Source organism: Rana temporaria, chromosome 4, assembly GCF_905171775.1.
Source record: "Rana temporaria chromosome 4, aRanTem1.1, whole genome shotgun sequence".
Taxonomy (NCBI): Eukaryota; Metazoa; Chordata; class Amphibia; order Anura; family Ranidae; genus Rana; species Rana temporaria.
In genome coordinates, this window is record NC_053492.1 from 258,665,945 (window position 1) to 258,683,041 (window position 17,097).

The window sequence follows — 17,097 nt, forward strand, 5'->3', positions numbered from 1 at the left end:
TGTAAATAAGTAAGTTTTCTTCTTCAATTACAGGCACTGATATGGCGGCACTGATAGGCACCGATGAGGCGGCACTGATGAACACTGAGGGGTGGCACTGATGACATTGCTGGGCATCACTTGTTTGTCCCATATTGTGCCAGTCAGTGCCCATTTGTGGGCACCGATTGGCATCCATTGTAATTTTTGTTCTGGTTTCCCCCTTCCCTGGTGGTCCTGGCGGCTTCCCTGGTGGTCCAGTGTGGGCATCCGAGGGGGGGCTGCACTGATAAACAATCAGAGCGAAGCCCCGCCGTCAGGAGAGCCGCCGATCGTCTCTCCTCTACTCGCGTCTGTCAGACACGAGTGAGGAAGAGCCGATCAACGGCTCTTCCTGTTTACATCGTGATCAGCCATGATTGGACACAGCTGATCATGTGGTAAAGAGCCTCTGACAGAGCCTCTTTACCGAGATCGGAGATGCAGGGTGTCAGACTGACACCCCGCATCACCGATCGCCGTGCTGTGCACCCCCATGGGCGCGCGCCGGCATGTAATCCTGCAGGGCGTCCAGTCAGGATTACACAACCACTTTCCGGACGTCAATTTACTATTGACCGGGCGGGAAGTGGTTAAATACAGTGCTCGTATTGCGAAACGCTCGTTAACTGTGTTATTCGCAATCTGAGGTTCCACTGTATAATCATTAGATTTCAGTAAGGCCATCTCTCCCCTCAAACATGCACATCCATAATATTTTCCACTTGAATACTTGCAATGACATAACCTGACATAACCTTTAGCCTCAGTATGTAGAAGTATCACCGCATGGCAAAAAGGGCGAGAGAGATCTGTAGCATCTCAACTTACCAGAAAAAAAAAATAGACCCTACAGGAATGCAAATTATATCCTCGCCATACTGACAGATTTTCTTCATAGCAAAATTCTATAGACTTAGGCCCCATACACACGATAGAATCCATCCGCTGAAAAATCCCAGCAAATGGGTTTCAGCGGATAGATCCTATGGTGTGTACACTCCAGCGGATCCGTTTCCGCGGATATTTCTCCCCTGGGATGGATTCCAGCAGATAAATATTTGCTGACATGCCAAACAAATCTATCTGCTGGAATCCATCCCAACGGATGGATCCGCTGGTCTGTATAGACTCACCGGATCCATCCGTCCGAAGGGATCCCCCGCATGCGTCGTAATGATTCGACGCATGCGTGGAATTCCTTATATGACAGCGTCGCGCACGTCGCAATCGCGGCGACACGTCATCGCCAGAGGATTTCAATGCGATGGTGAGTACACTCCATCGCATTCAAATCTGCTGAAATCCTCGAGAGGATTTATCCGCGGAAACGGTCCGCTGGACCGTATTCGCGGATAAATCCTTTCGTGTGTATGGGGCCAAAGGATCAGATTTTCATAATCCTTAGAATGTGAGTATCAACATCCTAATCAATGGGGAAAAATAATTCCATCAATGTTCAGACCTCATTACCACAACATTCTGCCCTACTTAAAGTGAGTGTAAAGTCAAAAACTGACAGCCGATCTATTCCCCTACACACTTACATAAAAAAAAAACACCAATTCCCCCCTCCCTAATAGTTACAACTGCCACAAAAAGTGAAGTATTATGGTGTCCCAGCATCTACCAATTTACTATTGGTTCCCTCTTAAAAAAGGGACAAGATCTATGTTAGCAGAAGGCTTCAATTTGCTGATCAAATGGAAGAAGCCAATTTGAACAAAAGCCACGCACAGATCAAATCTATCACTGGGCGAACAAGAAATGAAGTAGCAGTTGCAGGGACCCCATTGCACCCCATTGTCGGACAGAGGCAAGTATTGAAAGGTGTTCTGGTGGCCACTGTTTATGAAGGCCTTTAGTGTAAATCAGGCATGTCCAAAGTCCGGCCCGGGGGCCAATTGCGGCCCCCGTTCCAGTTTAATGTGGCCCCCTTGTAATTTGGCTATATACTGTATTTATCGGCGCTGCCTCTGAGGGGACAAAGGGGGGGGGGGGGGGGGACGAGTGCCGTCAAATTACATACACGAGAATCTCCCATTTAATCGGCGCCATCTGTAATAGGAAGTCCCGTCTCCTGGGCTGCCATTGGACGACTCCTCTGTCCATCATAGGAGGCGGGACATTGTATTAAAGAGGCTGCTGTGTAAACAGGAGATTCTCCTGTATATAATCTGTTGGTGCTCGTCCTGCCCCCCCCCCCACCTCGAGGCTGCAGATGGGCATAGATCAGGCTGCATTCATGGCAATGGGGAGGCTGCATTCATGGCAATGGCGAGGCTGCATTGATGGGCAATGACCCTTATTTTGCTTCACAGTTTTTTATTAAAAATGTTTTTTTCCGAAACTTCCCTCCTAAAGTGAAGGTGCGTGTTATAAGCCGATAAATACGGTATATCCAAATAACACACCCGAGCTCATCCCTTCACCACACACAGCCACAAAGGCAAGAGAATTCTTGTTGGTGTTAGTGCTCGGGCAAACACACTTGGACCAAATTTTAATGGTTCAAAGAATGTCAGGCAAAATGGTCGGCCCTTACGCATGTTCACTTCATCAAATCTGGCCCTCTTTGAAAAAAAGTTTGGACACCCCTGGTGTAAATAGAAGACAAATATTATTGCATCTGCATTTAGTTTTTTCTTGGTCCACCTGCATAGTCCCACAGATAACTCTATAAAGCAGAACTATACTCACCTTCAATCCAGCAATGCGCTGTCCCCGGAACTCTCTTGTCGCATTTCCATGTTAAAATGCCCCACTTACTGTGTATATAATTGGTAAGGCATATATATTCTTTATGCCTCTTACAACTGTAATATATATTGTACTTCCATGATATCTGTATAATTCTTTAATATTAAGTGTTGATTTGTTTATATAAATGGCGATCATTGTGCGGCTTTCTTTCCTGTGCCTTATTCATTCCTTGGGATGTCATATTTTGCCCTTGCCCTTACAGTGGTCTGTTTTGAATCAAGTAAAGTGTGATGCAATTGCCTATATGTCTCAGTTTAATTCTCCCTGCTTGCCCTGTGTGATTATGTCCTCGGCTAACAGGTTATTGAAGTGCTAATGTCCCCTCACTATTTCTAAAGGTTAATTGATCTATTGTGTTGTGTGAAGGAGATCTGTGTTTAAGTGGCTTGTGTTAATTATTCTGATTGCTCCATTGTGGTAATTATCTCTCTATATGCGGGGTCGAGCTGTCTAGTTAATGTATTCAGTACAACTAGTAATCAGCGTCATTGAGGTCATTGTCTAAAGAAAATGTGTTTTCAGCATCGGCTCCGTCGTGTCTGCCTAATCATCTGTATGGAAGCCCCAGTGTGAGGGGGCGGAGATTTGTCATTGCAACAGTTTTGTAAATTACATATAAGCTGTGTGATATAACATTAAAGTCTGTCTTGTTCTAGCAGTAAGCCTGGACTAATGTGTGGCTTAATGGGCGATCTCAGGAATATTCCTCCTAGTGGAATATTGGGTGATGTTCTTATGGAAGAAGGGAATCTTTGACGGGGATATCATACCGATACCGTCACATAAAGTATTCTCATTTTGGCCTGATAGGTGGCACTCTTGTTACACACTTTTTCTTCATGCGCACTCTACCTCACATCACTTCACTTGGCTCTGTCCTGGGCGGCTAACTCTCTGTTAGTCGCCGCCCATTACACTGCCCCTCTCAGGCTTTCAGCCTGTAATCAACACTCATGCACGGTCAGCTGTTCGTTCTAGCTGCCGCCCACCAAACCACTCCCCTTTAGGCTCTTTTAGCCTGTACACACACTACATACGGCGCTGCGATGACGTCACGGCAACGTAAAACGCGGTGACGTCATCTCCAGGCGCCGCCGCGCCTCCTTGTGAGATCACTAAGTTGGCTCTTTATAAAAACATGGGTCCCGGCGTTCAGGGTGATACACACCCGGCCCTGGGACACGCTGCTCGGTTTACCTACCACAGTAAGTACTCTATCCCATGCCTTAGCATCACTTTCATTCATTTTGACCAACTGTTCCATCTTTATAGGTGGTCTCAAACCCTCTACCTTCATTGCTGGAATCCCTTAATTGGGTCTTTCCAGCGCTGTCTCTGACGGTTCCTGCCTATTACCAGTTAGGTCCTAGGGCCCTTAAGCATTTTGAATACCTTACACAGGTATGATTACCTGAATTATTATCCTTCTTTATACTTCCCTCACTATTATATTTATTCTGCACTAGTAGCACTTGGCACAATTTATTTGAATCTCTTCACCCACTGTTCCTGCACACTTCCCTTGTCCTCCCTCTCCCCCCCCCCCTTCTCCCCCCTCTCCTTGTTTGTTTTTTCCATCATTTTCCTGTTCCTGATTTTCCACCCCATCCTCAATTTCCCTTTTTCCCTGTCCATTCTTTTTGCTTTCCTTACTCCCCCCCCCCCCCCATTCACTTCATTCCCTCTCTTTTCCTTCTTTTTTTTGTTCCCTCTTATCTCCCTCCCCTTTTTCCTTTTGCTTATCCTTATACTTCCTTCACCTTTTTATTTCTTTATCTTCATCGATGGTTCTTTTCTTTTTACCTTGTTCCCACTTTCCCTCTTTCCTTCCCTCCCTTCCCCTCCCCTTTACCTTGTCACTCCCTCTTTTTTGGTGACCATGGTTGCTATTCTTCCCCCGCTTTTATTCTGGGGACTTTTTGGATGCTTAACCTCCCTTAATTTTATCTGGGTCACTGGTACAATTCTCACTTAACCCTTCACTTTCCCCATTTGTTCACCGTCCTCATTCCTGCACCTAGGATCCCCCAAGGAGTGAATTTGTGTTCATAGGCAAGCCGCGCAGTCTTTGCATTGTCCACTTGAATTCTATGTTGTATAATTTTTCAATGATTGTATATATATATATATATATATATGTGTGTTCTTTACTTGAGTGGTTTTGTGCATATGTGCCCATGTGTACATAACCTGTAATGTTAATAACAATATATTGCCATTTTTTAGACCAATATCTCCTGACGAAGCTACCACGAGTAGCGAAACTAGTAGAGATCCTGATCTATATGACCCCCTCCGCCTCATCGCTGCCCGCAAACTACGGCCTATATACCAGCTCTATGATGCGTTGGCTGGTCGTATAATCCATCTGTTTTACACTACTACTGTTGTAATTTTAAAATACTGTGTATTTCTCAATTCCCTTATGCTATGTTTATTTTTTAATAAATTGAACTTTTTTACCTTTACTATACTCTTTTGATAACTGACTTACCTAGTACCGACATAGTCCACTAGCCCCCACCCACCTCCCTTGGTTTCTTTGGGTCTCTGGGGTCCCAAATGAACCCTATTTTTATTCAAATTATGTTAGGATGATGGTACTTTAATGTTATGTTATGTATTTTTTACTGAGAGGTCTCCATATAAATCTCTGCCGGTCACTGACATCTTTCGGTGACTTGCTTCCTGGTCTCGATCACCGGCCATGCCGAGATGATGTCACTCCTGCTCATCTACGGGAGTTCTGTCAGCTTTGGCATTGCCAAAATGTGTGCAGAGAGCTGCGCTTGCGCAACTTACAATACAGGGGCGAACAGGCAGTAGTTTTATAGCAAAAGAGACAAGGCATGTCACTTTTGCATTACAAATCCTGTCTATCCACCCATTTTTATTTTCTAACCTAAAGTTCCACTTTCACCTGCTAGTGAAGTCCACTTAATGTAGCTTTATGTGTTGGTGTGGTAAACAACACTGCATTGTTAATGAATTTAGGGCAAATTGCTGTCATGTAGTCCGTGTCTGCTTGAACTACAGGGGATTATTTATCACTGCTGATTCACAAGCCTGATGGACACACCTAGTCTTGCCCATTCTTCTGTGTATTGACAGCACTGTTGCTGAGATCATCAGTCAGGGAAGGTGAAGAAAGTTTTCTGTTTACTTTATGAGGTGTGTGTATGCCATAGTAACATAATTTGATACGTGTTTAGACTGAGGATGTGTCACAAAGCCCTAGATAACTCTCAGTGCCCTTTGTTCTGCACACACTCAAATAAAACTTTAATATAAAAATTGCTATAAAAAGATTAACATAAAATACGAAATAAGTACATTTCTAGGCTGCTGCTATAGCTTGTGAGGGTACACTAACAAACCCAAGGCACAAAAAAAAAAAAATGCCATCTTCAGAGCTATGAAAATATGACCCTTTTAAAACAGAACAGTATATAAGAAAGCAACAGCACATCAAAGCTTTTGTTCAAATTACACTTTTAACATAAATTATCCTAAAACAACAAGTATACTACGGCTTTGTTTATTAATAAATAAAAAACAAAACAAACAAAAAATGGATTGTTGTTTTTAGTTTATTTTTATCCAATACATGCTCCCAGTCTCTGTTGATAAGTGGCCTTTATTTTTGGTCACATGCTCTGCTCTCTGCATAGCACTAAATGTATTTGCACACAGATGTGTAGTCCATTATGGGGTGAGCAGGAAAGGGTGACTACGTTCTCATACCCAAGGAGGGGAATGGAGAACGAACAGCCACCCAGGAAGTACGAGAACAGCAGAGATGAACCAAAGGAAGAGAGATGGTACATACGACTTAGAATATATTTTAACTGATATTAAAGTCTTGTATTTTTTTGGTTTTGTTTAAAAATAACAAACATGTTATACTTACCTGCTCTGTGCAGATGTTTTGCACAGAGCAGCCCAGATCCCCCTCTTCTCGGGTCCCTCACCATTACCTCCCTCCATACAGCTTGCTATGGGGGCACCCAAGCCGAGCTGCTGCGCCATGTGTCCATACAGACACGGAGCCACGGCCCAACCCTGCCCCTCTCTTCTCATTGGCTCACTGATTTTGATTGACAGCATCGGGAGCCAATGGCGCTCGCTGCTGTCTCAACTAATGAGGAGGGAGAATCCCGTACAGTCGAGGCTCTCATGCAATATCGCTGGATCGAGATGGGGCTCAGGTAAGTATTAGGGGGGCTAAAGGGGGAGGTGCACACTTAAGTTTTTTTATCTTAATGCATTAAAATGTTTGTAACTTCCCCCAAAAAAATTGAGTCTGTTCCCTTAAAGCATGCGTAACAGCACAGTGCTTGTTCTGCCCTCCCCCTGTAAACTGACCACGGTTTATCATGGCTGCTGAGCCTTGACATGGTGGTCAGTTTACGCGCCTCCTTAATGCGCAGCTCTCCTCTCTCCCTCCCCGCCTGTCAGCTAGTCTGTGTCACTCTGTTCCTTGCTTCTGCAGCTATAATACCTGCATCATAAGCATACAATCCCCTCAGTTAGCCAACATTGTGTCCCAGTGTTTGATTATATATAAAAAAAAAAAAAAAAAAAAAAAAAAAAAAAGATGATTTCTTCCTTATTTCAGAGTGCCTCACACACACACCCCCCCCCAAAAGTATTGGGATGCCTGCCTTTCCACGCACATGAACTTTAATGGCATCCCAGCCTTAGTCCGTAGGGTTTATTATTGAGTTGGCCCACCCTTTGCAGCTATAACAGCTTTAACTCCTCTGGGAAGGTTGTCCACAATGTTTAGGAGTGTGTCTATGGGAATTTTTTACCATTCTTTTAGAAGTGCATTTGTGAGGTCAGGCACTGATGTGAACGAGAAGGCCTGAATTGCAGCCTGTGGCTAATACATCCCAAAGGTGTTCTATCAGGTTGAGGTCAGGACTCTTTGCAGGCCAGTAAAGTTCCTCCACCCCAAACTCGGTCATCCATGTCTTTATGGAGCTTGTTTGTGCAATGGGGAACAGTCATGTTGGAACAGGAAGGGGCCATCCCCAAACTGTTCCCACAAAGTTGGAAGCATGACATTTTCAAACATTTCTTGGTATGCCGACGCCTTAATAGTTCCCTTCACTAGAACTAAAGGAGCCAAGTCCAACCCCTGAAAAACAACCCCACACCATAATTCCCCCCCCCCACCAAATAATTTGGACCAGTGCACAAAGCAAGGTTCATAAAGACATGGATGAGCCAGTTTGGGGTGGCGGAACTTGACTGGCCAGTACAGAGTCCTGACCTCAACATAATAGAACATCTTTGGGATGAATTAGCGCAGAGAATGCAAGCCAGGCCTTCTCGTCCAACATCAGTGCCTGACTTCACAACAGCGCTTCTGGAAGAATGGTCAAACATTCCCATAGACACACTCCTAATCCTTGTGGACAGCCTTCCCATTAGAGTTGAAGCTGTTATAGCTGCAAAGGGTCAACTCAATATTGAACCCTATGGACTAAGACTGGGATGACATTAAAGTTCATGTGCGTGTAAAGGCAGGCGTCCCAATACTTTTGGTAATATTGTGTATGTATATATAATTTTATTTTTATTTATTTTTAATTGGTAACCGTTTTTACCATTTGAGAAAGAAGGGGAAAAGGGCACTTTATTTATTTTATTTTATTTAGGTTTCTGGTCATATGACCTGTTAAAAAAGTTCCAAACCACATACCGATGTTGATCGGCCATCACCATAGGCATCAAAGTATAAACAGCGGTTTCATTATCTGCATCAAAGATAAACAATTTCATGGTTAGACTTGCATACATATACAGGAAATTACCAATGCAATAATACATTAGGAATTAACAATATATTAACAATTTTGACAAAGTAAAACTCAGGTACACTTCATGTATTCAATGCATCATCATTGCTGAGGTAGGCCAAGCGTATTGCATCGCTTAGCAAGATCCAAGTCAAGTCAAGGGTGAACAACACTGACAAGGATGCGACTACATTGGTCAGTACACAGTCGCATAATTACATTGTCAGTGCTAGGGGTTGTGTACAGGACATGACAGGCTTGCATCAGTCCCACTGACTTTATTAGGATGTTATGACCACAACATGGAAAATCCAGTTAGCTCAGTGACCATTCATAGACATGAGCTGGGTACCTAAACAGGCAACTGTCACCTCATGTCTAACAGTTAAAATTGTTCACATTGAAAAAAAAATGAAAACGTGTTTTTAAGTCAGCAGCTACAAATCCTGTAGCTGCTGACCTTTAATAAACAGACAATTACCTGTCCAGGGATCCTGCATTGTCCTCTTCCAGGGTAGTTCTTCACTAGCCCTTCGGTTTCTGGCGGCAGCATCCTAACTGTGGGCAGCCCGCTCTGCTGCTTTTGGCTTCACAGCTGTCTGCCCACTGCACATCACTCCTGTCTGCTAAATTGTTTCAAAATCCATCAGCTTTTTGTTACATGGAAAACAAAACGTATCACATTGACTCTACTTTCTGCTGCAGCCCTTCTCTGTCCATTTACTATGGAGGTCTGGGGGAACATCTGCCAAAAATCATTTTGGCATAAGTTAGACACTCCACATTGGTGGTGGCCACTGGTAAGAGTGTCCATCACACTGGTGGTTGATGGGAAGAATGCCCACTACACTGTTGGCTATTGGAGAAAATTGGCTGTTGGTTAATGGGCAAAATGCCCACTACACCGCTGGCTATTGGGCAAAATGCCCACTACACATTTTGCATATAAGGAATATGGCCCATTACACTGGTTGCTATTGGGAAGAATACCCATAAAACTGTGGAATCAGTGAAATATCCCCATATGCTGGTGTTCAGTAAAAGAATGCCCCATTTACAGACAAAAAACATGTTTGTGTGCCTTAAAGTAACTTGTATAGTGTATTTTTGATTGAAAAATATTGCACTTCATTAACCAGTTAAAGACCGCCCACCACAAAAACATACTGCGGCAGGGTGGCTATTGTACGAAACAATGTACCTGTACATTGTTTCCTGCAATACATACTGTGGGCTTGCTTCAGGGAGGAGGAGCTGGTGCACGTGTCTGGTGGACCCGATGTCTGCCGGCCACCCGCGATGGCTTCACAGAGGCAGAACAGGGCAGATCCCCATTCTGACAGGGAAGAACATGGAGATCGGCTGTTCCTAGGGATTAGGCCCCAGTTAAAGTGAAACTTTAGTCAAAAAATAAAGTCTTGCTAGATCACTTCAGGCTGGCCCCTTTTGCAGGTTTAGCTATGTAAAACATTAAGGACCGGATTCACATACATTGGCGCATATTTATGCTGGCGTAGCGTATCCAATATACGCTACGCCGACGCAGCGCAGAGAGGCACGCACCGAATTCACAAAGCCTCCGCTTCCCAAACTGCGCTGGGTTTCCTTGGCGTAAGCCGGCGCAGGTGGAAGTAGGCGTAAGCCATGCTAATGAGGCGTGACCCCATGTAAATGATGGGTCGAGCCCCATACAAGTACTTAAAACGAACGGCGCATGCGCCATCCCGTAGAGGGATCCCACTGCGCATGCTCAGAATCACGTTGGAACTACTCCCTAAGATACGTCGAATCACTGCCTACGACGTGAATGTAACCTACGCCTAGCCATATTCACGTACTACGTAAACAACGTAAAATACGACGGCTGTGTTCCCTGGTGCAGCCATTTGCATGGATGCTGCTGACTTACACCTGCTTTATAGGGCATAACTTTACGCCGGATGTACGACTTACGCGAACCGCGTATATTATGCGCAGGGGCGCAATTACGTTCGTGAATCGGCGTATCTCCCTCATTTGCATATGTGAATAGGAAATCAATGGGAGCACCACTTGCGGCCAGCGTAAATATGCGCCCACGATACGCCGGCGTAGGAAAGTTACGTCGGTCGGATGAAGCCTATTTCCAGGCGTATCTAGTATTGTGGGCACGGCGCAAAAATACGCCGCGTAAGTGTAAATATGCGCCGTCGTATCTCGAGATACGTCGGCGTAAGTGTTTTGTGAATCTGGGCCTAAGTGTCTATACTGTGTAAAACACTGTCTCACCCTGCTCTGCACATGCCCAGTTCCTCTATATTGTTTAGGCACTGCAAAACTGTTTGATCTGTAACTGCCATGGTGCTGCACATGTGATCAGTTATGATACTAGCCATGGATGGCATGATGGAGGACACAAGCAAATGTGATAGTTACTGATCCTGGCATTCCAGGAATGTAACAGTTTTAAAACCATTAAATCCATGGGTTTAGTTCTGCTGTATGATTTACTGCTGCTTGGTGGCTCTCTGCTTCAGCAAAATGGCAGCCTCCAGCAAGAAGAAACAGGAAGGCAATTTACAGCACACCATAATTTTGGTAGCGTTATTAATGTGGAATGTACGTTCCTTGCTAAAGAACATATTTTTTTTTTATTTGTTATGGGTAAAGTTCCACTTTAATATTTAATTGGATGAACCCAACCCCTTTCACTGCTCACATGCCAGGTTGTACCCCCCTCAATTCCCTGCAATCAGCTGGGTGACAAGTGCCTGTCATCCGCTCCTGCTGTACCATCTAAATAACAGGCTGCACACCAAAGATATTCAACTCCAGCCAAGATTTATTGCAATGAAAGCACACTGCTCACTCACACCCAAAGCCATGCCCCCAACATGTTTCACCCACAGCAGGCCTGTAAGGAAAAATGTGGAATTAAAAAAATAAAACAAACATCTACACTCCCCTATGCGGCTTCAGCATCACTCCAATGGTGCAGCTGTCCTCTGCCAGCTAGAGCTATCACGTGACCACTGATCACTCAGTTCTCTGTCTTCAGTAAGCAGAGTGGTGACTGTCAATCAGCGGCTCTCTGCTCTGCCCCTCCAGCGTTCACTGGAGACTTGAGCTGTGGAGGGGGTGGGAGCAGCTGGCTCAGGCTCTCCGTGGCGCACTGAGGAGCTGAGCCAGCTTCTATTCCAAGCTCCTAGCTGGAAAGTTGGGATTTTTGAAAAGCCTTGACCAGTCCTGTGACGTCAGCAGACTTTAGCCCGCCATTAGCTGAATCTGGGTCACAGGAGTGCAGAACAAAGTGCACCCCTGTAAACCCAAACCAGAAGCATGACAAAAAAATTGGAACTCCCATAATTTTATTCTTCAAGGTTTTCGCATACAGAAAAAGAGCTTTTAGGCTCTGTTCACACTGCTGCGAATTGGGATCCGACTTGTGAGACCCCAAGTCGCACGAGATGTGAAATCCCATGCCAGTCAATGAGAGCGGTCTTAAAGCGGATATCCACCGAATAAATAATATTAAAAGCCAGCAGCTACAAATACTGCAGCTGTTGACTTTTTTTTTTTTTTTTTTTTTTTTAACAATTTTTTTTCCTCGAACATACTGCCTTTTTGTATTTTGTGCGTGTACTCGAGAGAGGAGCCGGACTGCAGGAGTTGGGAGTAGGCAGGCCTCCCCCAGAGGCAATCTGCCACCTTTCTCCATGCCCCGGGTGGCAATGGCGGGTGTGTGAGGGGGTCCACCCACGCAGCCCGCCCTACCTGCTCCGCTTTGAAGCCCAACGGGGCAGAGGGACTCCCTATAAGGGAGTGAGAGGATTAGCCCGCTCAACCAGCCCCGTTAGTCCTTCGCCTCTCTTTTTAGAGACCGCGTGGTCAAAGTGCGTGCATGTTAACCCAATTTCGAGTGCGTGTAAGTGTGGTGGCTTTTTGTGGGAGGGGGGGTGGGCGTACTAAGCGCAAGCTTACCTCGCATAGCACACCCACCGGGAGCTGGGCTGAGACCACCAAACTCAATTCACATGTAGCCGAGACCGGGATCCGAACCCCTAGCTGCAGAGGTGAATGGCTTGTCAGCGCAGTGCCAATCGCGTTGAGCCACCGCAGCTCCCTGACTTTTAATATTAGGACACTTACCTTTCCTGGAGTCCAGCGCCGTCGGCAGCAGAGGACGAGTGATCGATTGTCACTCTGCTACCCCCACCGCTCCGGCGTCACTGCCGGTTCCCTACGGCGCATGCGTTAGTCGTGGGTGACGTGCTAACTGGTCTCCGCTGTGTTCTGGGAGCTGTGCGTTTCCAGAAAACAACGGGGGAGGACGGGATCTGACGTCCTGCCCGCAGTCTACCTGCAGACTGTGTGGCCAGAAGTGGGTGCAAATACCTGTCTTTAGACAGGTATCTGCACCCCCCCCCTCCCCCCTGAAAAGGTGTCAAATGTGTCACCGGAGGAGGGGAGGGTTCCGATGAGCGGAAGTTCCACTTTATGGTGGAGCTCCGCTTTAAAGGAGGAGTTTCAGCCTTTACAAATTACTTTTTTTTTAAAAAGTCAATAAAATTTAGCAGCTACAAACACTGTAGCTGCTAACTTTTAATATATGGACACTTACCTGTCCAGGGAGCCCACAATGTCAGCACCCCAAGCTGACCTGTCCATTGGCTCTGGGTGCAGGCGCTGGCATCTTGACTAAGGGGAACAGTAAGTGAAGCCCTTAGGATTGCTGCTCAACAATTGTATTGATTTTACTGGGAAGTGGGAATCTGGTTGACAGGTATCTGCTCCCCCACTGAAAGGTGCCAAATCTGCCAGCGGAGGGGGGCTTGGCAAACAAGCGGAGGTTCCCCTTTTGGGTGTAGCCCCACTTTAATTAGCGCTACTGAAGTCGCTCCGACTTCGGAAAAGTTTCCTGTACTACTTCAAGGCGACTTCTATTAGACTTGTTCCTATAGACTTTGATGGAAGTTGCCTCCAAGTCGGATCCTCATCTATATTGATCCGACATTACAGGAAGATTACCCGGGCATTTCCTTTAGTGTAGCCCCTCCCTCACCTCAAAGTCATATCAAGTCACCAGCAGATCGCCAGGAAGTTACGACTTTCAGGTCGCAGTAGCGTGAAACAAGCCTGTTTACTGTTATTAAAAGTGAAAGAAAAGCCCAAATTTTGGAGGTCATCAGGACAGGAAAAAAAAGGGCGGGGGAACCCCCCAAACAGGGAAACTAGTTCTGGTGGCAACCAGGGATTCCCTCTATGGAGGGATTTCCTCCCACTTCCTGTTTTGGCTGAGACAGGAAGAGAAATCTCCCCAATGGGACATGAAAACATGAAAGAGGCGAAATGGGAGAACAAAGTTCTGCCTTCTGCTCTAATGTATCCAATGATAGAAGAGTGGGGTCCTCTGAGCATCCCAGGCCCCTTTTCTAGTACAGACTGCGCCCTATTGATAATAGAGGAGGATGACGTCACCTTCAGGCAGCTCCACAGTGCGGGCTCTCCGCAGAGATCGGGTAAGACGATTGAGTTGCTCCATGGCTTTCTCCATACTAGGGGGGCTCAGCTCTCACCAGGACAATTCTCTCTCCTCTATATACAGGAAGACGAGGCACCGGCTCACAGCCGACCGACAGCTACTCCGCCTCACCCGTCCACCGCAGCTCCATGTTAGCTGCTCGGCCAGGTACAGCTGCTGACTGTAGGAGTGGATGGGAAGAGCCCTGCCGCTTCCGACCTGAGCTGTGCCGCACGCCGCTCTGGTAAGTGTAGTCCGCACAACGACTTGGAGCGTGTACAGAGAGCGCTGCCACCAGCCCTGGGAAACTCCATTGCCCACAATGCACTGCGCGGTAACTAAGGGCGGGCCTGAAACGCTTAAGCGATGTTCCCTATTGGCACGTCTGAAAGCTTACCACGCCCAGTCATTTCCTATACGCGTAACAGGGGAGGGGTGGGCACAGCCAGAATGAAGCTGAGCAGGCATGAAAAAACGCTTAAAGGAGTTCTCTAAGCTAAAACGTTTAACCCCCGCTGTGCCCGGGCTGTAAAACTATACAAAATAAACTTTCATTTACCTGCCTACGATCCCCCGTTTTTCCGATATCGCCGTCCCGTTCTCCGGTCCCGGTCTCTTCCACTTCCTGCGGGTCGGTGACTCACAGTGCGCTCAGCCTATCAGCGGCCGCAGCAATGTCTCGTCGCGGCCGCTGATAGGCTGAGCGCACTGTGAGGGGGTTAAACGTTTTAGCTTAGAGAACTCCTTTAAAGAGTAGTGAGTGATGACAGAGTGATGACATAGTGAGTGATGACAGAGTGATGACACAGTGAGTGATGACAGAGTGATGACATAGTGAGTGATGACAGAGTGATGACATAGTGAGTGATGACAGAGTGATGACATAGTGAGTGATGACAGAGTGAGTGATGACAGAGTGAGTGATGACAGAGTGATGACATAGTGAGTGATGACAGAGTGATGACATAGTGAGTGATGACATAGTGAGTGATGACAGAGTGATGACATAGTGAGTGATGACATAGTGAGTGATGACATAGTGATGACAGAGTGATGACAGAGTGATGACATAGTGAGTGATGACATGGTGATGACAGAGTGATGACATAGTGAGTGATGACATAGTGAGTGATGACAGAGTGATGACATAGTGAGTGATGACAGAGAGATGACATAGTGATGACATAGTGAGTGATGACAGAGTGATGACATAGTGAGTGATGACAGAGTGATGACATAGTGAGTGATGACAGAGTGATGACAGAGTGATGACAGAGTGATGACATAGTGAGTGATGACAGAGTGATGACATAGTGAGTGATGACATAGTGATGACAGAGTGATGACATAGTGAGTGATGACAGAGTGATGACATAGTGAGTGATGACATAGTGATGACATAGTGAGTGATGACAGAGTGATGACATAGTGAGTGATGACATAGTGAGTGATGACATAGTGATGACATAGTGAGTGATGACAGAGTGATGACATAGTGAGTGATGACATAGTGAGTGATGACATAGTGAGTGATGACATAGTGATGACATAGTGATGACATAGTGAGTGATTACATAGTGAGTGATGACAGAGTGATGACATAGTGATGACATAGTGAGTGATGACATAGTGAGTGATGACAGAGTGATGACATAGTGAGTGATGACAGAGTGATGACATAGTGATGACAGAGTGAGTGATGACAGAGTGATGACATAGTGAGTGATGACAGAGTGATGACATAGTGAGTGATGACAGAGTGATGACATAGTGAGTGATGACAGAGTGATGACATAGTGATGACATAGTGAGTGATTACATAGTGAGTGATGACAGAGTGATGACATAGTGAGTGATGACATAGTGAGTGATGACATAGTGATGACATGGTGATGACATAGTGAGTGATGACAGAGTGATGACATAGTGAGTGATGACAGAGTGATGACATAGTGAGTGATGACATAGTGAGTGATGACATAGTGAGTGATGACAGAGTGAGTGATAACAGAGTGATGACATAGTGAGTGATGACATAGTGAGTGATGACAGAGTGATGACAGAGTGATGACATAGTGAGTGATGACATAGTGATGACAGAGTGATGACAGAGTGATGACAGAGTGATGACATAGTGAGTGATGACAGAGTGATGACATAGTGAGTGATGACAGAGTGATGACATAGTGAGTGATGACATAGTGAGTGATGACAGAGTGAGTGATAACAGAGTGATGACATAGTGAGTGATGACAGAGAGATGACATAGTGAGTGATGACATAGTGAGTGATGACATAGTGAGTGATGACAGAGTGAGTGATAACAGAGTGATGACATAGTGAGTGATGACATAGTGAGTGATGACAGAGTGATGACAGAGTGATGACATAGTGAGTGATGACATAGTGAGTGATGACATAGTGAGTGATAACAGAGTGATGACAGAGTGATGACATAGTGAGTGATGACATAGTGAGTGATGACAGAGTGATGACAGAGTGATGACATAGTGAGTGATGACATAGTGAGTGATGACATAGTGAGTGATAACAGAGTGATGACATAGTGAGTGATGACATAGTGAGTGATGACAGAGTGATGACATAGTGATGACATAGTGTAACAAGTGGTGATTGTCTGCGCTGTGGTATGGCTTGGCCGGATGAGTGAAATGAGGGAATGGTGAGTGAACGGGCTAATAGGGCCTGGGGAGTGACAGGTAATGCAGACACAAATTAACCTTAACGGGTTTAAATAGGTACAGTCCTAACTGGACTGTAAAATGGTACAGTGGAGTCTTGAAAAGAAAGGTGTATGTGAAAATCAAAGCAAAAACTTAAAACGTGAACATAAAGTCTTAGGTGAGTGCAAACCAAAAGAAAAGGACCGCAGTTCAACACTGGGACTGGTGCAGCAGTGAGGAAATGGTTAAAATGGAAAAGGTTCCAAATTCTACAAGGGGTATTCAGTCCAGACAAATCCAAACAAACGCATGCAGCCCACACCTC

The 17,097-nt window shown here is 45.6% G+C and overlaps 1 protein-coding gene across 2 annotated transcripts in view; it reads right to left on the bottom strand.

Annotated features, from left to right (window-relative positions):
• HACE1 (HECT domain and ankyrin repeat containing E3 ubiquitin protein ligase 1) overlaps positions 1 to 14,351 on the bottom strand; it is a 161,256-nt gene extending 146,905 nt beyond the window's left edge. Inside the window, exons 1-2 of one of the 2 annotated variants that reach the window (XM_040350164.1) lie at positions 14,046 to 14,351; positions 8,492 to 8,546 (exon numbers count right to left, since the gene is read on the bottom strand). In XM_040350164.1, the coding sequence (XP_040206098.1) occupies positions 8,492 to 8,546; positions 14,046 to 14,121 (131 nt within the window). In that variant the 5' untranslated portion in view covers positions 14,122 to 14,351. The remainder of the gene's footprint in view (positions 1 to 8,491; positions 8,547 to 14,045) is intronic. The other variant, XM_040350165.1, reaches the window with a different exon arrangement.
• Between the last annotated feature and the right edge of the window lie 2,746 nt (positions 14,352 to 17,097).